Below are 21,548 nucleotides of genomic sequence, written 5' to 3'. Positions count from 1 at the left end.
AGTGTCCCGCACTCGTCAGGAGGAGGTCCTTCTATTCGACCGAGGCGAGTCCCTCCTTGGTCCCGAGCAAGAGGCTGAGACCACAGCCCGTCCCAGGGAGGACTCCCAGCTGCTGGCGTGAGGGCTGGGGACGGGGGCTGATGTGGGTCTGGGGAGAGCGGAGTGGGAGCGTGGCCGGGGAGCGGCGGCCGGTGGCCCTGCACGCTGCGCTGACCCCTGTGTGTGGGGCTGGCCGGCGTCGCCAGGGCTGCTGACCGCTGTGCTGGGCGCTGGGCCGGTCCCTAGAGGGCGCCCGGGTGGCTCCGGTGACTGCTGCCAAGCCCCAGCCTGGCCCTGCCGCTGTGCCCCTGCCCCAGGGCTCCAGGTCCCCAAGGGAAGGGGAGACCAGCCTGGCTGCCCGCTCGCCCTGTGTGGGGTTCCCAGAGGGGCCTGGACTCCGTCCCTTGTCACTTGCTTCACTAAACACACGCCTCCTGGGGTCCCCTCTGCCTTGGCACTGCAGCCCCAGGTGTGGGTGTGCTTTCCCAGCTCCATTGACCGTAAAGCAGTTTTCAGGGGTGGCGCTGGGTCCTCTAGGGGTGGTGACCTGCCGCCACTGCCCAGACGGGATGGCCTGGCACTCGCCGTGTGCGCTGTCTGGCGTGGGGCAGAGCTGACACTGAACGCTCAGCCTGGGTCTTAAAGACAGAGATCCTAACTCCAAGCATTTGAGAAAAAGACATCTCTTGGTGGGTGACACAGGTTGGGCGTGGACCCCAAGGCAGCTGCCCTCCTAAAAGGAGGCCCCCCAGCAGTACACCCGGCGAGGCCTGCTCTTCTGGCCCCAGCCGGTTGGCTCTGGATGGGGCTCGGGGGCCCGTGACACGCACCGCTGCACTCCCAGGCCTGCGGAGGTGCTGGGCAGGGCGAGGGCGGTGCATCCCACCTGGGGGGCTCGACGTGGTGGGGTGTGCCGGCATCTCCACGAGGCCTAGGATGACTAGCCGAGGGCCGTGCCCTCCAGGCCTGGGCCCCTGGGAATGCAGGGCTCCCTGTGCGCATGTCCAAGTGGCTCAGGGGTTGGAGGGTGGCTGGCCAGCCTCTGGGCACTCCCTGCTACCCAGGGCTCCTCCGTGGTCAGCAGAGGCTGGTGGGTTCCCGGTGCTGGAGTTCTGAGAGTCTGGGGTGGGGAAGGAAGACCCCTTTACAGCTGCTGGGCACCCGGTGGGGCAGCTCTGGAGAGCGCTGGCCCTGGGCAGGGTGGGTGGGGGACTCAGCCAGTGGGGCCCATGAGCCACGCCCCGGCTGAGTCGGTGGGTTCCCACAGAGGGCTACACCCACTCCAAAGACCATGGCCAAGGACCATCCAGAACCTGGGCCTGTCTTCTCCCAGGGCAGGTGGAAAGCGAAGGCCTAAGGTGAGGCAGAGGACACAGCCCCCAGGCCTGCAGGCTGGCAGAGGGTTGCCCGTGCCCACCCACCCCCCGAGTGCCCAGGGCATGGGGGCCATCACACTCACTCCAGTAGGCGCTGCCACGGGCCAGTGACTCAGCCATGGAGGAGAGGAGCGCCGCGCAGTAGCCGACCTGGAAGAGGGAAGGCTGGGGGTTCCGGGGCCGAGCCCGCATCCACCCCCCCAGCCCTGCCAGCCAGCTGCCCCCAAGCCCGCTCTGGCGGCTGTCACTCGAGGAGAGGGGGGAAGAGGCTCCAGTGTGTGTGTGAGGAGTGGACGGGGAGGGGTCTTCAGCACAGGACCCCCAGGGAGCGGCAGGGTCTCCTCCCGGAGGGGCAGGCACAAGTTCTGAAGCCCCAGGCCCTCTCCACCCTGCCCCTGCCCTGACTGCACGCCCACCTGCCCGGCCCTGCCCAGGGAGAAGGGCACCCTGGTCCGCCCGCCCACCCACCTGAGACTCCAGATGCCTGACGCGCCTCTCCTGTTCCCTCAGGCCCTCGAGGTACTTGGCTACGACGTCCACCCTGTGGCGGGAGCGGGGAGGCAGCAGGCTGCTGAAGGCCAGTGCCCCACACCAGGGGCCTTCTCATCACCCTGCCCTGATGCCCAGTCCCTTCGGGTGTGTTTGGGGGTCACTGAGCCTCTGTGGGCGCCTGAGTTCTGGGTTCTCCGGCCCTTTGGGCATGGTGGGAGGGCGGTCAGGACTGTCCCCACCCGCAGGCAGGACCAGGCATGTGGGTGTGAGGTTCGCCCCAGAGCAGGAGGAACCCCGTGAGTACTGGCACCAACCCTCAAGTGTAGGGCAGGCCTGACCCAGCAGAGCCCAGTCCAGGGTGAGAGGCTGCTTGTTAGAACCAGGCCACGTCCCTACCCAGCCCAGACCCAGTGACAGGGGCCACGCCAGCCTTAAGGCAGCCTGCCACCCCCAGAGATCTCCCAGCCGCCCTGAGCTGGCCCTCCACCAGCGCCCCCACCACCTCCCGGCCCTGCAGGGAGGGCGCAGGCCCTCGCGGGCAGCTCTGTGGGCTCGGCGCCCCCGCACCTGTGCGCCGCCTTCCGCAGCAGCTCCTCCTGGCCCTCCTTCCGGCGCTTCTCCAGCTCGCTCAGGAAGTTCTCCTTCTGCACTGCCTCCCAGGTGACCACCTTCTGGTCCAGTGGCTCTGGCAGGTCCCTCTCTGTGGAGCCGGGCAGCCTCAGGGCAGGGCCCAGGCCTGGAGGCCCCGCGGTGGGTAGGCCCTTGGGGCTGCCGCAGAGGGGGCTGGAGCCCGCTGCCCCCTGGCCCCGCCCAGGGCCCCTCTGTCCATGCGGTTCTGGCAGGAGCCTCACCCAGGCGTGCCCGCTTCTGCGGGGTCCCCCTCTGCAGGAGCCTCTTGAGCACCAGGCTCAGGTGGCTAAGGAGGATGAATGGGGGCGCCAGCGCGGGGCGCTCATGGTACTCCACGATGAGGTGGAAGCGCTGGAACTTCCAGAAGGCGTCCGCGTTGCCCTGCACCACCTGGAACGTGTAGCTGCGGGCGACCGGGGGTGGCGTGGGCACGTGGCCCTAATCCCCGCCCCGCCCCCAGGGTCCCCCACCACCCCTCTGCTGCAGCCTGGCAGACCCGGGCACCCGCCCGCACACACCTGCCGGGCCTGCACCACCTCCTCGGTGCCCTGAGCGCCAGAGGGGAGCCCCAGCTCTGGGGTGACACCCCTTATCCAAGCCCCTCCTGAGGGCAGAGAGGCGACTGCCCCCTGCGGGCTGGAGGGGCTGGGCAGGTCTGGGCCAGGGAGACCAGAACCAAGGCCCCCCCTAAGTGGACAGAGCCAGGCAGCAGGGCAGCCACCTGAACATGGCGATGAGCAGGTTCATGAGCAGCACGTTGGTGACCAGCAGGAAAGTGACCAGCAGGAGGATGACCACCCAGTTGGCGTAGAGGTTGGGGCAGGAGGGCGAGCCTTCTGGCAGCAGCGGGTACAGGGAGCAGTTCACGCGGGCTTCTGCAAGGGGCCGGGCGCAGGGGGTTGGGGCGGGCCCAAGCCGCCAGCACCCTCGGGCGTCCAGAGTCGTGTCCCTGCGGTTGAGGCCACCCGGGGCGGGGGTGCTGGGGAGGCAGCCAGTCCCCGTGCTTTCCTGGGCACAGTCCGGGCTTCGGCACTCAGACTCCAAGTCCTGGGACAACCAGGTCCTGGGTGGTCTGCCTGGCCGTGCCAGCCCCGCGTCCCCTCGCTTCGCTGGGCTGAGGTCACAGCGGCCCACGGGCTCTGGAGGCAGAGCCCAGCCCGTGTCACCCCACCCCCACCCACAGCTCTGCTCACAGCCAGCGTGGGGGGCACTGGCCTTGGCGAGGGCATGGGGTCTCTCCTGCAGGACTTCTCAGGCCTGTGGCTCACTGCCCGCCACAGGAGTCTGAGGCGGGGCAGGTCTGCACCTTCCCAAAGGCAGAACGCCCTTGACACAGGTTACCGCAGGCTCAAGGACGAGCCGGCTCCTCGAGCCGTGTGTCTCCCTCACGGGATGAGCCCGTCCGGAGTGCGGTATTCGATGGGGGTTGGCGGCTCTGTGTGAGACCCCTCCCTCGCTGCCCCCGCCCTCCTGGCCTGTGGATCCGTTCTCGCCCTGGGCACCCCGAGCAGCCTAGAGAGCCTGCACACCGGATGGAAGCAGCTCCGTGGTGACGAGGCGCCTGCATCTCCCTCGGGACTTTGAGAGACGCCGCCAGGCCCAGCTGGGAGATGGGTGGTCCCAGGGCCTCCTGGGGCCCAGAGGGGGATCTGCCCGGGACACTTGGAGCCGGCTCCGGCGGCCTCCCAGGACCCTAGCTGGGACCGCAGGCTGCGGATGCCTTCCCTCTCAGCCTGAAAGTTAGCGAACCACCCTCAGCCCACAGGGCGGTGGGCTCCCAGGGAAGGGCTGGCCGGGGGTCCACCCTGAGACCCGGGGAGGGGGAGGGACCCTCAGCAAACTGGCCCAGGCTGGCACTGCCACAGTGGGGCTCAGCCTGGCAGCTACAGTGGTGTTGAAAACTGGACCCCTGGGAGCCTGCACCCCCTAGTCCTGCCCAGGTGACCCCGGGCTCCTAGGGACTCCAAACCATAACAGAGTCCCCTCGTACCCATGTGTGGCCATCAGGGTGGGAGGGACCCCACCCCTGCCCGGTCCTGGGCGCCCACTTGTCCCGCCTCCTCCCAAGGAGCCCCGTGGGACTGGGGCAGTTGGAGGTCATGGCAGCGTCCCCCAGGCGGGGCCGCCCGGGGAGGGCAGGTAGGGGCCCATTAAACTAATGGCCTGGAAAACGGAGAGCACACGTGGGGGGGACTAAGAAAACAGCCCAGGAAATGAGCCCGCAAAACCCTCTAATTAGAAGGCAGCTCCCGTGACGGCACAGCCCCTCAGCCCGGAGCCCGCCGGTCTCAGTCACGTCCTCGTCCCATGGACAAATATTTACCAGGTCACGGGTGCTGACCTGCCTCATCAGCGGCTGCAGTCAGCCTCAGGGGCTCTGCGCCCATGATCGCCCCGTGACACCCGCCTGAGTGAAGGACCCCCTGCCCCCGCTCCACACCCCGGGAGGGCCCAGCATGGCTGGAGCCCTGGGCCCCCACGCTGGCCCCACTTGTTGGAGGGGCTGGTTCCCCTTCTCCTCCTCCTCAGTGAACCCCAGCCATGCCGGGGCCCACACAGGTGTTCTGGGTCCAGCTCGAGGCTCCCCGAGCACCCCCTGCCCGCCACTGCACTATCATAGGAAATTCTTGGAGGATTCCCTGGGGGCTCAGATGGTAAAGAGTCTGCCCTCAATGCAGGAGACCCAGGTTCAATCCCTGGGTCAGGAAGGTCCCCTGGAGAAGGAAATGGCAACCCACTCCAGTAGTCCTGCCTGGAAAATCCCATAGACGGAGGAGCCTAGTGGGCTACAGTCCATAGGGCCCGAAAGAGTCGGACAACGCTGAGCAATTTCACTTTCCACCAGCCCCCACCCCCACCCCTATACAGGGGCCTCCCTGGAGACACCCCCTCAGGCAGGCCACACAAGCCAGACAGGGTGTTGGTCTCACATGTCGGGTGGGTCCCCAGAAGCTAGGGTGCCCTCAGGAGCAGCCTTCCAGCTGAGGGCCTCCCCAGCAGGTGGGCCACATGTATACTGTCGGTGGGGACGTGCTGGGAGGGCCAGCTTGGGGCCCAGACCAGGCAATGGCCAGTGAGGGGGGCGCCCAGCCCTGTGCCCAGTGCCTGCCCACAGCCCTCTCTGCCTACAGCTCCATCTCTGTCTCCCGCCCAGGGCCCGAGGTTGGGGCCTCCACAGCTGGCACCCATCAGCCCGGACATGACCTGGCAGGCGTGCCGGGCCTGGGGGCTGGCCCTGGGGACTTCCCCTCCGTCAGCCATCAGGCCAGGGTCTCCTGTGACCCCCAGAGGCCCTGCTGAAGGGCCGGCTGTCCAGGGTCGTACAAAAGGAGTGTGCTGCTAGGGGGTCTCAGTGCTGTGACTCCCCGGGGCGGGGGGCCCGCGCAGAGCCCCCCGGTCCGGGCTGAGTGCTGACCGTCGATCTCGTCCAGCGGGATCTGCCCGAAGATCTGCAGGTACGGCCGGTAGAGCACGCGGCGGAAGATCCACTCCAGGCGGCCGTCATGCGGGTGCAGCAGCGCCTGCGTGGCCACGCCGTAGGCCACGAGCCACACGCTCAGGAAGAAGAGGAAGAAGAAGACGTCCTTCATCTCGGGGGCGGGGGGGAGAAGGGTCAGCACCCGCCGGGCGGGGCCCAGCCTCACCGCCCCGGCCCGGGCTCACCATCCGCTCCACAATGATGATCTTGGGGCCCAGCTGCTTGTGGACAGCGAAGATGTGGATGAGGCGGAGTGTGAACACCATGAAGTCGATGGCGAGCACCGTGCGGCCGGCCTCGAAGGCCCGGGGCAGCATCCTGGGCGGGCGGGAGGGCAGGCTGGGCGGCCACCCGTGCCCAGAGAGGGCTGGGGCTTCCTCCGGGACGCACAGCACGGGCGCCAGGCCCGGGCGGGCCCATCCTGGAGGCAGCCCTGCCCCCCAACCCCCTGGGGCTGCCCCCGCCAGGCCCTGGGGCCCCCAGACCTGCAGGTGACCCCGGCGATGAACAGGAAGATGGCCACCATGTCACACTTGTTCCAGTTGTCGTCCACGTAGAGCGTGAACTTCTTCACCAGGCGCGTGTCCTCATCCGTGAAGAAGCCCTGGCGGGGGCAGACGGCCCAGTGATGGCGGCCTGGGTGCCCCCTCGCGGGGCACGGCCCCTCCTGGGCCGGGCTGTGACCCGCAACCCCCCGGACTCCGTCTGCAACCGGGCCGGGCCCACCACTGACCTGCCGGATCTCCTCCAGCACCAGCGTGAAGACCCAGAAGTAGAGGGCGACCTCAGACCCCGACGGCCCCTGAGGAGGGGGCCGGAAGTCCACCAGCAGGACGTAGGTGAACAGGAAGAGGAAGGCGAAGTACATGACCACGTTCCCAAGGAACACAGTGACGGGCGCCCCCCAGAACTTCCTCCAGCGCGTGAGCAGGAAGGCGGCTCTCCGGCCTCGGTCACCCTCGCTCCTCAGCGCCTCGGCCAGCTCCTCCGCCCTGTGCCCGAAGGAGGCCACGGCCAATGGTAAGACGGGCACCCAGGGTCCAGAGCTCACCCCTGCCCACGGAAGTCCAGCTCCCCACCACTGCCCCCTCTACAGGCCCTTACCCGCTGCCCAGGCCGCAGAGCAGGCTCTTCTCTGTGTCCAGACTGTCCAGCTCTTGCAGGTCCTCTGGGCCTGTCCTTAGAGGGGCCTCCTCGCTGCGAGCACAGGAGCCCCTCAGGGTCGTGGGGAAGGCACCCAAGGCTCCCACTCGGCCCCGAGCACCCAACCAGCGGATGCACTGCAGAGGGATGCAGGGAGGGGGCACGCAGAGGGGCCAGGAGCATGTGGGGCGGGGGAGGGGGCGCACAGGGGCCATGAGGATGCCGGGGTGAGGGGGCGCACAGGGGCCACGCGGATGCAGGCGGGGGTGGTGGGAGGGAGGCTGGGCTGTGTCGCCACCAGCACAGCTCTGGCAAGTGGCTGCTGCATGTGCTGACGGACCTGAAGGTGATGAGGTTGGTGTAGACGAGGGCCGGGCAGAAGAAGGCGCCCAGCAGCCGCAGGATGGAGGTGCCCGAGGCCATATCCCCCCACCAGATCTTGGTCAGGAAGGCCTGAAACAAAGGGGTGCTGTTGCCCTGACCCTCCACACCTGCCCCAGTGCCCGCAGCAGCCTGAACCCCTTCAGGGTTCAGCTAAGGCATCAGCCCTCCCAGCCTGGAGCCCCCAGAGCCTCCCTCCTGGTGGAGAAGGAACACCTTCCATGGAGGGAGGCCAGGCTCCAGGTTAGCAGGGTTAACTTTTGCTGAGACCAGAAGTGGAGAACTAACACCCCAAAAAAGCTGTCCTCTTCATTACAGGGGACTGGAATGCAAAAGTAGGAAGTCAAGAGACACCTGGAGTAACAGGCGAATTTGCCCTTGGAGTACAGAATGAAGCAGGGCAAAGGCTCACAGAGTTTTGCCAAGAGACCCACTGGTCACAGCCAACACCCGCTTCCTAACCCTAACCAACAGCACGAGAGACGACTCTACACACAGACACCACCAGATGGTCAACCTTGAAATCGACTGATTATATTCTCTGCAGCCAAAGATAGAGAAGCTCTATACAGTCAGCAAAAACAAGGCCGGGAGCTGACTGTGGCTCAGATCATGAACTCCTTATGGCCAAATTCAGACTTAAATTGAGGAAAATAGGGAAAACCGCTATACCATTCAGGTATGACCTAAATCAAACCCCTTATGATTATACCGTGGGAGTGACAAATAGATTCAAGGGATTCGATCTGATAGAGTGCCTGAAGAACTATGGGCAGAGGTTCATGACATTGTACAGGAGGCAGGGATCAAGACCATCCCCAAGAAAAAGAAATGCAAAAAGGCAAAATGATTGTCTGAAGAGGCTTTACAAATAGCCGAGAAAAGAAGAAAAGCTAAAGGCAGAGAAGAAAAGGAAAGATATACCCATTTGAATGCAGAGTTCCAAAGAATAGCAAGGAGAGATAAGAAAGCCTTCCTCAGCAATCAATGTAAAGAAATAAAGGGAAACAATAGCATGGGAAAGACTAGATATCTCTCCAAGAAAATTAGAGATACAAGGGAACATTTCATGCAAAAATGAGCACAATAAAGGATGGACCTAACAGAGGCAGAAGATATTAAGGAGGGGTGGCAAGAATGCACAGAAGAACTGTACAAAAAATATCATTGTGACCCAGATAACCACGGTGGTGTGATCACTCACCTAGAGCCAGACATCCTGGAATGTGAAGTCAAGTGGGCCTTAGGAAGCATGACTATGAACAAAGTTAGTGGAGGTGATGGAATTCCAGTTGAGTTATTTCAAATCCTGAAAGATGATGCTGTGAAAATGCTTCACTCAATATGCAGCAAATCCGGAAAACTCAGCAGTGGCCACAGGACTGGAAAAGGTCAGTTTTCACTCCAATCCCAAAGAAAGGTAATGCCAAAGAATGCTCAAACTACCGCACAATTGCACTCATCTCACACGCCAGTAAAGTAATGCTCAAAACTCTCCAAGCCAGGCTTCAGCAATACGTGAACCGTGAACTCCCTGATGTTCAAGCTGGTTTTAGAAAAGGCAGAGGAGCCAGAGATCAAATTGCCAACATCTGCTGGATCATGGAAAAAGCAAGAGAGTTCCAGAAAAACATCTACTTCTTTATTGACTATGCCAAAGCCTTTGACTGTGTGGATCACAATAAACTGTAGAGAATTCTTAAAGAAATGGGAATACCAGACCCCCCGACCTGCGTCCTGAGAAACCTGTATGCAGGTCAAGAAGCAACAGTTAGAACTGGACATGGAACAACAGACTGGTTCCAAAGTGGGAAAGGAGTACGTCAAGGCTGTGTATGGTCACCCTGCTTAGTTAAGTTACATGCAGAGTACATCATGCAAAATGCAGAGCTGGATGAAGCACAAGCTGGGATCAGTGTTGCTGGGAGAAATATCAACAACCTCAGATATGCAGATGACACCACACTTACGGCAGAAAGTGAAGAACTAAAGAGCCTCTTAATGAAAGTGAAAGAGGAGAGTGAAAAAGTTGGCCTAAAATTCAACATTCAGAAAACGAAGATCATGGCATCAGATGCAATCACTTCATGGCAAATAGATGGGGAAACAATGGAAACAGTGACAGACTTTATCTTTTTGGGCTCCGAAATCACTGTAGATGGTGACTGCAGCCATGAAATTAAAGGATACTTGCTCCTTAGAAGAAAAGTTATGACCAACCTAGACAGTGTATTAAAAAGCAGACACATTAGTCTGCCAACAAAGGTCCGTCTAGTCAAGGCTGTGGTTTTTCCAGTAGTCATGTATGGATGTGAGAGTTGGACCATAAAGAAGGCTGAGCGCTGAAGAACTGATGCTTTTGAACTGTGGTGTTGAAGACTCTTGAGAGTCCCTTGGGCTGCAAGGAGATCCAACCAGTCAATCCTAAAAGAAATCAGTCCTGAATATTCATTGGAAGTACTGATGTTGAAACTGAAATGTCAATACTTTGGCCACCTGATGCGAAGAACCAACTCATTGGAAAAGACCCTCATGCTGGGAAAATTGAAGGCAGGAGGAGAGGGGGACAACAGAGGATGAGATGGTTGGATGGCATCAGTGACTCAATGGACATGAATTTGAGTAAGCTCCGGGAGTTGGTGATCGACAGAGAAGCCTGGTGTGCTGCAGTCCGTGGGGTCGCAAAGAATTGGAAACGACTGAGCGACTGAACTGAACTGAGAGGTGGAGAAAGGGCTGGACTTGGGGCTAGTGGGGAGAGTGGCCAGCAGAGGGAGTCAGGTGGGCGGCTTCCAGGAATGGACCTGCCTACCCCGATGGCCTGGACACTGGCCAGGTGAGGGCCTGAGGGAGCTGGCTGGGGCACCTGCTCTCTGCCCAGGCCACACCCACAGCACGCCCCGGGGCTCACCTGCACCCCGTCATGGGCAAAGAAGGCCTTGGTGTCGGCCTCGGTGGCCAGGTGCAGGCAGGTGGTTCTGTTCCAGCAGCGGTTCCGACGCACCAGCAGGGCGAAGGCGCGCTCCTCGCTGTGGCGGTAACACTGGGAGAAGAGGTCTGCGGGGGCGGCCACTGGCGTGACGCCCAGGCCCGACTGCCGGGCGCCTCCCCTGCAGAGCTGGACCTGCAGGACGGGCTGTGCGCCTGCGCCCACCTTCCCGGGGGCTGCGAGAGATGCCCGTCCCCACCCAGCCTCCCTGTCGGGACATGGGGGCCTCCCCGTCAGGACATGGGGGCCTCTCCGTCGGGACGTGGGGATGTCCCTCTCCCCGAGTGTCCCTGCTGGGCCGGCCCGAGACGTGGGGCTTTGTCCTCATCGGGCACCCAGCCCCGCCCCCGGTGCCCACCCCCGTGCTCACCCAGGGCCAGTTGCTCGTACTTGGCCTCCCTCAGAGTCCGGCCCACCTCGGCCTCCGTCTCCAGGTGGGACATCTCTTTGAGTATCTTGCAGGCGGCCAGAGCGGCAGCCACCCCCTCCTGGCCCTGGGAGGCAGGGCCTAAGTGTGCAGCCACCTCCCAGCCTCCCCAGGCCTCTCCCAGCATCCTCCCAGCACCCCCGGGACCCCCAGCCCCCCTCCCGCCCTCCGCACCATGGCCCAGAAGTAGGTGGCCATCTCGTGGCGGTTCTGCAGCACCGCCCACAGAAACAGGTCCCTCCAGGGGTCCTCGCTCCTCTGGTTCAAGTCCAGAAGCCCCTTCTGGCCCGAGTTCCTCCGGGCCGGGCCCCGCTCCTGGAGGGCAGGGGTGTCAGCCTGCGGCCACGGCCCTGCCCGCACTCACGCCCCCCGCCCCCCGCCCCCCGCACTCACACGCCCCCAGCCCGCCCCCCGCCCGCACTCACGCCCCCACCTCCCGCCGCGTTCGCCACCCCTGCCTGCACTCACCGCCTGGTAGAGCCCACGGCAGGCGTCGCGCAGGAAGTCCTTGAGCACTCGCGACACCTCGTGCAGGGAGAAGGCGGGCGGCCCGGCGGGCGGCTCCCGGGCCTGCTGGGCACCCAGCCCGGCCAGCGTCAGCCGGCCCTCCTCGTGCTTGCGCTGCAGCAGGTCGAAGAGCAGGCTTTTGGGGGCCACGGAGCGGTAGAGCTGCTGCAGCCGCCCGTACGTCAGGAAGTCCGCCACGTCCGCGCCGTTGTCCACGAAGAGGCGCACGAACTCGGGCTTGTTGCTCACCAGCGCATCCATCATCACCTCCTCCAGGTCACTGGACTGGGGCGCCGCGTGGAGGGTGAGAGGGAGCCCGTGGAGAAGGGAGCCCACGGGAGGGGCGTGGGGACCCTCCGCAAGAGCCCCAGCTCCTGGGTGCCCCGCCTTGCCTGCGCCCACTGACGTTTAGCCCATCCTGCCTGGGATGCCGACGACTGAGGCCCAACGGGAGGTGCCCTGGCCTGCCTGGCTCCCCTGGCAACAGCCAGGCCAGGCTGGCCCTGGACACCACCTGCCCCCAGCCCTCATCAGGGTCCCCGCCCGGTGCCGGCCAGAGCCAGGAATCACCTTCCACTCCACGTCCCCGTTGAAGATCTCGCTCTTGGCGATGTCCACGCGGTCCCAGGCCACGGCCAGCTTCAGTTCGTCCAGGTAGTCCTGCGCCTCCTGGCTGTGGCTCTTGCAGGCTGCGGGCAGGGAAGGCGGAGTGGGTGAAGGGGGGCCCAGGCGCCGGCAGAGCCAGTGGGCACAGGGTCCCTCAAGGTGGGTCTCCTAGATGTGTGGCCATGGAAACGATGCCCTGGTTCCCTCCCCGCCCTCCGAGTACTGGCAAGGAGCCACAAGACTCCACCCGCCCCACTGCTGGGAGCTCCAGGACCCCAAGGGGACCCTAGGGCTGGGTGGAATAGTGGGGAGCAGGCATCTGTCTGGAGGAGCCTTCCCGTCCTCAAGGGTGCCCCCTGCCCCACAGAGCCCCTTCCTGTCTGTGTCCCCTGCCAGCGGTCAGCCCTGCAACAGGTGTCTACGTTCAACGAGACACACACTGAGGGACAGCCAGGACGTGGAGGCCGCCCGAATGTCCCTCCACAGGGGGACAGGGAAACAAAACGTGGACTGTCGCTGTCTAAAGGGCTGGCGCCCCTATACCGGCTACAGCGCCTTGAACGACCGCCCAGAGCATCGTGCTCCGAGAAGGACTCCCAAGGCTACAGGGTGTGTGGGCCCATGTCCAGGAAGTGCCCCCAGCGGGCAGATCCATAGACACGCAGGCTCGTGGTCGCCAAAGGCTGGGGGGAGCAGGGGCCTAGTGGGTCTTCTGGGTGGTGGACATGCTCGGGAGCTACCGTAGGCGTGGCCCACATTGAAAAAGCACTGAAACCCTTGGATTAACCGAACACTGTAGTTTTCTAAGGGCTTCCCTGGTGATCCAGAGGTTAAGCATCCGCCCACCAATGCAGGGGGACACAGGCTCACTCCCTGCTCCAGGAGGTTGCCCCATGCCGCGGTGCAGTGAAGCCCACGCAGCACCACCACTGAGGCCCGGGCGCCCGGGGGCCCGTGTCCACGACGAGAGGGATCTCCACAGTGAGAGCCCGCACACCGCAACCAGGGCAAAGCCCGAGGGCAGCGAGAGACCAAGCGCGGCCCAGACGAAATAAGTAAAACTCAGGGATGAATGATCAAATAGTTAAACGAATTTGTGATAAAATACAGCTAACATGAAACCTCCAGAGACAGAGCCTCTCGTGGACTTGCACGTCATCATCGTGTGGAGGCCCTGGAAGGCTGTGTTCCTCCAGTCGGGTCACACGTGCTGCTGCCCAAGTGAGCAGCGGCTGTGCGCACACTCAAACGCTCGCACACGGCCACGCACGCTGGCACTCGCAGCATCGCAGCAGAGGGCCGCCACCCTGGGCGCAGGCTCCTGGAGGCCGAGAGCCCGGGGTGGGGGCTGCCCTCGCCAGGCTGGCCGGCCGCCCGCCCCGCCCAGTGCCTCCCGCGGGGCCCCGGCAGGCGCGGCCCGGCCTCACCTTTCACCAGTGCCTTGAGGATGACTGTGTCCAGCTCCTCGGAGCCCTCCTGCTCGAAGTCATGTACGGTGAGCAGGTGCCGGTGGGCCACGATGGTCTGTAGCTGGGACCCCAGGACAAAGGCCCGGAGGTGACCCCGCGGCCCCCAGCCAGAATGCCAGCCCGCCGTCCCCCGGGCAGCCCCACCCTCAGAGCCAGGCGTCACCACTCCACAAGGGCCTGAAGCGGGGGCCAGCCCAGGGGCTTTGCAGCCAGCAGGGCTGGGCATGGACACGCAATCCAGGGGCTGGGGTCTAGGGCAGGGCGAGCACGTGGTCCTCTCTCCGGCGGCTCATACCAGCCCGGTCCAGCGCACGACGTCCTCCCTGGAGACGTGCTCACTGGGGAACTTCTCCCTAAACTGCTTCTCGGCCACCTGGGGCGCCAGGACGTGGGGCTGGTTCACGAGGGCAGCGAGCACGTCTGCGATGCCCCCCGAGCCCGCCAGGATCAGCCACGGGGCGGCGTGCTCCACGGCCCTGGAAATCCTCTGAGGCAGGCGGAGGGGGCACAGTGGGCCCGATTAGCACCAGGCGCCATCCCGGGCCTGATCAGCACCAGGCGCCATCCCCGCCTGCCCTACCTCCAGGGTGCTGGGGTCCCCATTGACCAGCAGGCAGAGGACAGGGATCTCGATGCTGCTGGTTCCTGTGGGCAGATGGAGCACAGCGTCCACCCAGGTGCCCGGGTGAGCAGAGGGCCCGGAGGCCTCCTGTGGGGTAACCCCCCGGGCCTCAGACCACCAGCCTGCGGCGTTTCTGGGCAAACTCCAGGCAAGAGGCTTTTCTCCAGAGGGGCTCCCAGCTGTCCTGTCACCCGGGACAAGAATGCCAGGCCCACAGCCCACTCTCCAGTGTGTTCGCTTCGTGGCTGTTTAAACGTCAAGTTGAACATCGGGTCCCTGGCCACGCCAACCACGTTCCAAAGGCGGGCATCTCTCGCCGGCCAGGGCAGGAAGCTCCACTGACCCCTTGCCAGGCCATCCGAGGGCCCCAGAGCACCTCAGGGTGGTGAAGGAGGAGGGGCGTGGGTCAGTCACTTACCCCCAGAAAACCAGCTGTGAGACTTTGGAATGTGCAGCCCCAGAAGCCCGGACCTGCCGGGTGGGCTGTGTGGGGAAAGCTTGGCAAACTGCCGGGAGGAGGCAGGACAGACTGGACGGCCCCCGGCCCAGAGAACGGTCCCCTCTAACTCCCAAGGCGCCTGCCGAGCGGGAAGGATCCTGGGCAGAGAGGGTGTGAGCCTCCCAGCTTCAGCAGCCCGGGCCAGCCCTGCGTCCTCAAGGTGAGGGTTAAACGGCTGAGGTTGCGTTTTCACTAGAGTGCTCAGTTGGCAGACACACACCCTGCTTATAAATATTGCCAGCGATCCCACGTATATTGTGATTGTTTGTAAATGTTAGTTATAAATACACGGGCTTTGGCAAATTCCGCTTTCAGACCCGCCCTGGCCACGCTGGAGCCCGCCCCTCGGGCAGCACTGCCCCCTGCAGGCAGTGAGCCGCCGGCGGTGGAGGGAGACAGGCCCCTGGAAACTCGCAAGTCTCACTTTCCTGCTAGAGCCTGGAGCCCCCAGCCGGGCCTCTGGTCGGGTGGGGTGGGAGTGGGGGGGGGGCACTGGCAGCACTCTGCTGCTTGGGGGAAATGCTCCCTCCGGCAGGGACTCCCCAAGGCCCTGCCCCCCATCACCCTGGCCAGCAGCCCCCTCACCCGGGACCCCCCCCCAGTGGCCCAGGTCTCAACGCTCTGGCATGTTTGGTGCCTGGAATGCCCGTCCCAGCCCATGCTGGTGGTCCTTCAGCCCTGTCCACCCGGGCGACCCCCCACCACGGTGTTCCCGGCAGCCCCCGCTCCTGTGGACCGCCCCCGCCCCTCCCCCGCGGGCAGCCCCGCCCCCGGGCAGCCTCACCCCCGTAACCCGTCCTCTGCTCCGAGATATACTTCTCCAGCCGCAGCCGCAGCTCCGTGGGCCCGTCGCCCTCCCCGGGGGCCCCCGGCTCCACCAGGATGAAGTGGGAGTGATTGTTGTCCAGGGGGCAGAAGGAGCCCTGGCCGCCTCCGTTGTCCGAGGGATAGTGCACAGGGCCGGCCCCCTAGGCACACACGCCGTGAGGCCCAGGCGCGGCCTGCTCCCCCAGATGGAGGGAGGGCTGCTGCTGCTGTGGGGGGCGCCCAGGGAGGGTACCCTCCAGACAGAACCCTGCATGCTGGGTGGAGGGGGCTCCACTCACGGGGCTGCCTGGCTTTCTGGGGACCTGCCTCAGGCCCCCGTCTGTGTGGGGCAGAGGACACCAGTCAGCCCCAGGTCACAGAGCTTGCAGGGTGGTGGCCGGGCCCGGCGTTTGGGCGCCAGTCTGGGTGGGGTCTACGGAAACCAGGTGCCCACTCCAGGCCTGTGCCGGCTGGGAGCCTGGCAGCCCCCTCCCCACTCGGGTCCTGGGAGATGCTGCCTTCTGCTGGCCTCTCACTGGGCAGGAGGCCTCTGGATCCCCTCTCCCCTCCCTTCATCTCCTTCCCCCTGCCTCCCTCCCCCGCCACCAGCTCTGGGTCCAGCGCCCCCCACCCCGTGGCGTCAGGGCACCACCTCTGTCCCTTAGAGCAGCCTCACTCCCTCCCAGGCCTGTGAGCGCCGCCCCCACCCCCCACCCCGACCACCAAGGGTAGGGTTCGTCTGTCCACTGCTGCCCTGGCAGGTAGGGGCTCAGTCACAGATGGTGTGGTGTGGTCAGCCTGTGAGATGGCCCTAGTGCCCTCTGTCAGGCGCGTCCTCCAGCCCCGATCTCTGGGGGCACCCCCGTCCCACTCTGTCCCACGGCCCGAGCGCCCAGAGCCCGGCGCCCACCTGGGCGTGGTCCAGGAGCCGGCGGTGCAGCACGCGGCCCAGCGAGGCGATGCCGATGGCCACCACGCGGGCCTTGGATGTGCTGGCCAGGGAGTGGTCTCGCACAGCCTGCCCGACGTAGCGGGCCAGGCCCACTCGGAGCGCGCTGGTCAGGATCCAGGCTCCTGTGGGCACAGGGGTCCCTGAGCACAGGGGCCCCCCCAGGCGCCCTCCAGGACCAAGGTCAGGGTTAGGGCTGGAGGCAGGCCCCGCTGCCCTCTGGACAGAGACTCTGACCCCAGTCTGTGCTGGCCCAGGGCCCAGGACGTCCTTCTAGCACATGAAGCCCTTGGCCCGACAGTTAGCAGGGCCTCTGTCTCTTCTGCAGTCGTTTCTGGGGTGGAGGAGGGCAGAAAGCCCCCTCCCTGACTGGGCTTTCTGAAGGCCCAGCCCCTGAAATCAAAGTCCTGGAGTTTAATTCTGACCCCACCAACCAGCTGGCCAGCGTGCTGTCCCAATAGCTGGGGTCGGGGAGGCCCGGCTGTGGGCAGCAGGCTGTGGGGGCTGCAGCCTTCCCGGGTCTCCCACTGAGGCCTGTTGGCCCCACACTTGGCCCGGCTCTCCTGGGGGAGGCTCTGAGTCTGGAGACCTTCAGTCCCTTGGCCGTGTACCCCAGAGCGGCTCCCACCGCCCCGCAGCGCCGTGGAGGGAGGGCGACCATGGGGATGGCGGCTGAGGGCTGGCGTGGGGCCTCTCAGGTATTCTGACCTGCCTGCCCCCTGACCCGCCTGCACCCTGACCTGCCTGCGCCCTGAGCCGCCTGCCCCCTAACCCGCCTGTGCCCTGACCCACCCGTGCCCTAAGCCACCTGCCCCTTGACCCACCTGCACTGTGACCTGCCTGCGCCCTGAGCCACCTGCCCCTTGACCCAACTGCGCTGTGACCTGCCTGCTCCCTGACCCACCCGCACCCTGAGCCGCCTGTCCCCTGACCTGCGCCCTGACTGTACCCTGACCCGCCTGTGCCCTGACCCACCTGCCCCCTGACCTGTGCCCTGACCCTCTTCCCCCCGACCCACCTGTGCTCTGAGCCGCCTTCACCAGCCCCTTGCGTAGCACATCTCGCAGCCACGGCTTCATCGCAAAGGGCCTCTCCTCGCCCACCAGTGACACCACTAGGTTGGGGGCCGGCAGGTGCCACTCGGCCAGCAGGAGGTCGAAGAGCACAGACGGGGCTACGCTGCTGGGCACCCTCACGAACTGCAGGGTGGGAGCAGGGGGGCAGGGCGAGGGGCGCTAGGTACAGGGGTGGGCTGGGCTCCAGAGGGTGGGGGCAGGGCCACAGCTGAAGGCCAGGGCTCCCCAGGCCATCTGGACCCACTGGGCGACTTGTGAGCAGCCAGGGCTGGCTGGAGGAGGAGCCTGGACCTGCCATGTGTTGGGGTAGGAGGCAAAAGCCAGAGGGGGCTGCCAGCTGTAGAGTTCCGCCTTCCTGGGGGCTCCAAACAGACCCTTTATGAGAGAGTGGCCCAGAGGAGATGGGCGTCCAGGGCCCAGGGCCCAGGGTAGCACAGAGGGTGGTGCCGGCCAGTCCCCAGGTGGGGGCAGCTCTCACCTTGCCTCGCTTCTTCCCAGACCCTCCGAAGACGATCTCACCCCGGCCCAGGCTCGGCCCCCGTGTGTCTCCAGCACCCCCGGGGCTGCCAGGACGGGTGCCCCCGGCGTCCTGCATGGGGTCCTGTCTGCAGGGACAGAGCCCACCCTGAGGGCACGCGAGGCGAGCCCACCCTGAGGGCACGCGAGGCGAGCCCCAGCCCACCTCCTGATGGAGGCCCCACCACCTTCGCAGGGAAGCCTGGGTGCAGGCAGAAAGGGGGTCACCTGCCGCAAAGCCCTTTCCTGCAGTCCCCAACCCTGACCGTGACCCCAGCCCTCCTGTAGCCCCTCGGTCTCTGCCTGCCTCCCATCTGCATTGCTCTCTTCAAGCTGCCAGAGCTCCCGGCCCCAGGCCAGGATGGAAGCTCCTCCTGGCTCCCTCCCCACCCTGCACTTCTACTCACCCTCCCCCAGCACCACGAGCCAGCCTGTCCGTTGCCACTTCTGCTGAGCCTTTGGCAGGGGGTGTCCTGGAAACCCCAAAAGGCAGTGGAAATCTTGCAGCCCGCCCTATACCCCACCATACCACAGCCCTGCCAACCCAGGATAGGCATGGCACCCTGGGCGCCGGCTGCCCAGCAGAGAGGGGGCGGCAGGCAAACAGGTACACGAAGCTCAGGTGGAGGGACGGGGCCTCCTCCTTAACCCCCAGCCCCTCCCAGAGACCTGCCCACCGAGTCCTCACTCCAGCCCAGCACTGCCCACGTGCCTGGAGGGGTCCCAGGAACGGCCAAGGGACAGGATCTGGGTCCCATCAACCCGCCTGATGGCAAACGCCCCCGTGCCTCCTGGACCCACCGCAGACCAGCCACCCAGCTCCCCGCCCCCTGGCCACAGCCAGCATGGCCCCTCGCAACCTGCTGTTTCCAGCAGCCTCCTCTGCAGACCCATGGGGAGAGCACCCCGCCCCCTGCCCCGGCCCTCCTATGTCCACAGAAGGAGCAGAGCCGATGGGACCCCAGGTCCCGGCAGACCCAAGAGGCCCTGCCCTACCAGGCCCACCCTGGGAAGCTCCAGCTCCACGGCCGCCCCGTCCACTGCCATCCCCTGGGAGGTGCCCTGGACAGGGCCCAGCCAGGATGGGCCCTCTGTGAAAGGAGAGTGACTCCCTCGGTTCTCGGGGCCAGGCCAGCGCTTTGATTCTTAGAGAGGGCCACCTGTGCACACAGGCGGGGCCGGCAAGCGTGGGCAGGGCCCCTGCAGCCCAGCACGGGCCCACCACCGCATCCCCCAAAGTGACGCGTCCCCCAAAGCTACGCGTCCACGCCCTTGCTCCTGGGGCCTGTGAATGCGCTTGTTGTGGAAGTAAGCCCTTTGCGGATGTGATCAGGGAGAGGGGCTCATCGGGATGGGCTCTGACCCACTGACCAAGTAGCCTTAGAAGGAGGGGAAGAAGCTGAGTGAGGATGGACACCGAGGCTGCAGGGATGCGGCCAAGGCCGGGGGCGCCGGGCCCAGCAGTGGGAAGAGCAGGGCGGACGCTACCCTGGCCCTGCGGGGAGAGCGGTCCGCGCCGCGGTGGGATTCCGGCCTCTGAGCAGGGACTCACCTCCCCTTGTCCTCCGCCCCCTGTGGGACCTTGGCACGGCTGCCGGGGCACTCCCAGAGCCCGGGTGTTGCCCTCCACACCCAGGCCCCGTCCCCACACACGGCCTCCAGGACAGAAGATCGTTAATCACCGGCTTGGAAAGGCCGTATTCAAATTCCCCTCTTCCCAGCTCTGGGAGAGGGTGGGGGAGGATTTGCATCCACGCCCCCCCCCCCACTGCACCCCCCCCTGCCCCCCACACTGGGCGCCCGCTGCTGGGACACACGCAGAGAGTGGGGGGCCTGCATGTGACCGCAGAGCCGGGGTAGGGGCAAGGGGGGCTAGGCCTGGCCTGGGCTTGGGCACCTCCTTGGCCCTACTACCCTTGGGGTTATAACTGCTGGAGGGTCCCAGGGCGCCCTAACGAATGACCACCCGCTGGGCGTCTTAAAGCGACAGGAGGCTCTGGAGGCCAGAAACCCCAAATCAAGGCGCACAGGGCCTCACTCTCTCAGCAGGCTCTAGGGCAGGGTCCTTCTCACCCCGTCCAGCTCTGGGGGCTCCGGCGTCCCTCCAGTCTCTGCCTCCATCTCCCCGTCTCCTTATAAGGACACCGGTCACTGCTCGAGGGGCCGCCCCCCTCCCTATGACCTCACCATCACGCAGTGCTTCTGCAAAGACCCTCTTTCCAAGCATTCTGAGATTCAGGGTGGACGTGAACTTGGGGGATGCTCTTCAACCACAGAGTGCAGGCAGTGACGTGGGGAGCCTTCCCACCATTTGGCGGGGACAAGGCAGGGCTTGTGGGGGGTAGCCTCCCTCCCCACCGCTGGACGCGCCCTGGCCCGGTGTGTGGGAGGCCTGGGCAGCACTGGAGTGCTCACGGTCCATGAGCCCCAGGCTTGCTCCCCCAGAGGCGAGGGGCCTGGGGCTGGCCTCTGTCTCAGGAGGGGTGCTGTGGTGCTCTCCCGCCAGCCCACGCTGCCCTTTCCTTGCTGAGAGGCAGGTGGTCCGAAGCCCCAGTTTTGCCTTCCCTGGGGCCACCACCTGACCCCTCACCCCACACCCCTCACCCCCAACTCCGAAGCCTGGTCCCTGGCCTCTGGCTTCCCAGCCCAGGGGCTGAGGGGCATTGGGCCCTGCGCTGAGTCCTGGGGGTCACTGAGCATGGTGGAGGTGGCCCCAAGCACCAGGGCGGGGGGCGGCACTGAGCGCTGGGGGCGGGAGGGGCTCCAGGCAAATGGGGCCGGAGCGGGAAGGACATGCAAATAGCAGATTTGCATGAGCAGGTGTCCGGGCTCGAGGGCCCTGTTCCTGGAGGGGGCGGGGGAGGCCAGGCGCCCGGGGGTCCTGAGTCATCCCCGCTGGAACCCCACCCCCCACCCCCGACAGGCAGAACAGAATGGAGGCAAGCTCTTCAGCTCCGGCAGCGGAGGTGCTGGGGCTCGTGCTCGGAGCGGGCAGAGGGGCAGACGGCCACCCCTGGCCAGGGGTCTCTGGAAGCGGCCCCAGTGCCGTGGACCTGGCAGCCAGGCCCCAGGGGTCCCAGCCCGGGCCCTCCCAGGGCCACGTCACGGGGGCCAGCCCCTGGCCGCTCGGGCCTGCCCCTCCCTCCCGAGATGGTAGAACGTGGTGACCAGGACGGGGAGCCCAGGGGTCCCACACTCTGCAGCCAGCACTCAGCCCCCAACCAGACGGGCCCCGGCTATGAGCGCCAGCTCCCTGCGTCTGGCCCCCAGGGCCCCGGGGCTGCTCCTCTGGACCAGGCCCTCTGCAGGCTCCTTCCCAGACACCCCGCCTTACCCACGGAGGGACCGTCCATCTGCAGCCCCAGGAAGGCAAGACTCATTCCAGGGTCCAGGGGAGAAACCGAGGCACGGGGCAGGAAGTGACCGGGGGGCAGGGCACCCCCTCCTCCCCCCCGGGGCTGGCGGCCGGGCTCCTACCTGCCTGCTTTCTCCCTGAGGCCCAAACGTGTGACTGCCGGCCAAGGGATGGGTGGAGGGGCCCA

At 65.4% G+C, this 21,548-nt stretch overlaps 1 protein-coding gene across 4 annotated transcripts; it reads right to left on the bottom strand.

Annotated features, from left to right (window-relative positions):
- Positions 1-706: 706 nt before the first annotated feature.
- On the bottom strand, positions 707-21,543 carry TRPM5 (transient receptor potential cation channel subfamily M member 5). Of its 4 annotated transcripts, none has more exons than XM_042237929.2 (26): positions 21,484-21,542; positions 18,414-18,479; positions 17,969-18,095; positions 17,433-17,613; positions 16,376-16,539; positions 15,443-15,626; positions 14,118-14,182; positions 13,833-14,024; positions 13,496-13,598; positions 12,033-12,151; positions 11,424-11,747; positions 11,130-11,270; positions 10,899-11,022; positions 10,451-10,596; positions 7,499-7,611; positions 7,120-7,212; positions 6,749-7,007; positions 6,501-6,619; positions 6,201-6,333; positions 5,953-6,127; positions 3,259-3,412; positions 2,759-2,940; positions 2,475-2,607; positions 1,884-1,956; positions 1,499-1,565; positions 707-1,159 (listed from the first exon to the last, which is right to left on the bottom strand). In XM_042237929.2, the coding sequence occupies exons 3-26, from the start codon at positions 18,083-18,085 to the stop codon at positions 1,053-1,055; spliced, it is 3,468 nt and encodes a 1,155-aa protein (XP_042093863.1). In that variant the 5' UTR covers positions 18,086-18,095; positions 18,414-18,479; positions 21,484-21,542; the 3' UTR covers positions 707-1,052. The 4 variants fall into 4 exon arrangements, with proteins under 4 accessions (XP_042093863.1, XP_042093864.1, XP_042093865.1 ...); XM_042237931.2 differs by having other exon boundaries at positions 1,119-1,230; positions 21,484-21,543; XM_042237930.1 differs by lacking the exon at positions 21,484-21,542 and having other exon boundaries at positions 18,414-18,651.
- Positions 21,544-21,548: the final 5 nt, after the last annotated feature.

Source organism: Ovis aries, chromosome 21 (genome assembly GCF_016772045.2).
Source record: "Ovis aries strain OAR_USU_Benz2616 breed Rambouillet chromosome 21, ARS-UI_Ramb_v3.0, whole genome shotgun sequence".
NCBI classification, from domain to species: Eukaryota; Metazoa; Chordata; class Mammalia; order Artiodactyla; family Bovidae; genus Ovis; species Ovis aries.
The sequence above is the reverse complement of the archived record's forward strand: the minus strand, read 5'-3'. Positions and strand labels throughout refer to the sequence as shown.

What these genes read in the sequence shown, in the direction of transcription:
- TRPM5 (XM_042237929.2), bottom strand. Translation starts at nt 18,085, where the DNA reads ATGCAGGACGCCGGGGGCACCCGTCCTGGCAGCCCCGGGGGTGCTGGA. An exon ending in CTGGGAAGAAGCGAGGCAAG is followed by an intron (nt 17,614 to 17,968) that starts GTGAGAGCTGCC and finishes CCCACCCTGCAG; the next exon opens with TTCGTGAGGGTGCCCAGCAG. An exon ending in ACCAACCTCATCACCTTCAG is followed by an intron (nt 7,213 to 7,498) that starts GTCCGTCAGCAC and finishes CTGTGCTCGCAG; the next exon opens with CGAGGAGGCCCCTCTAAGGA.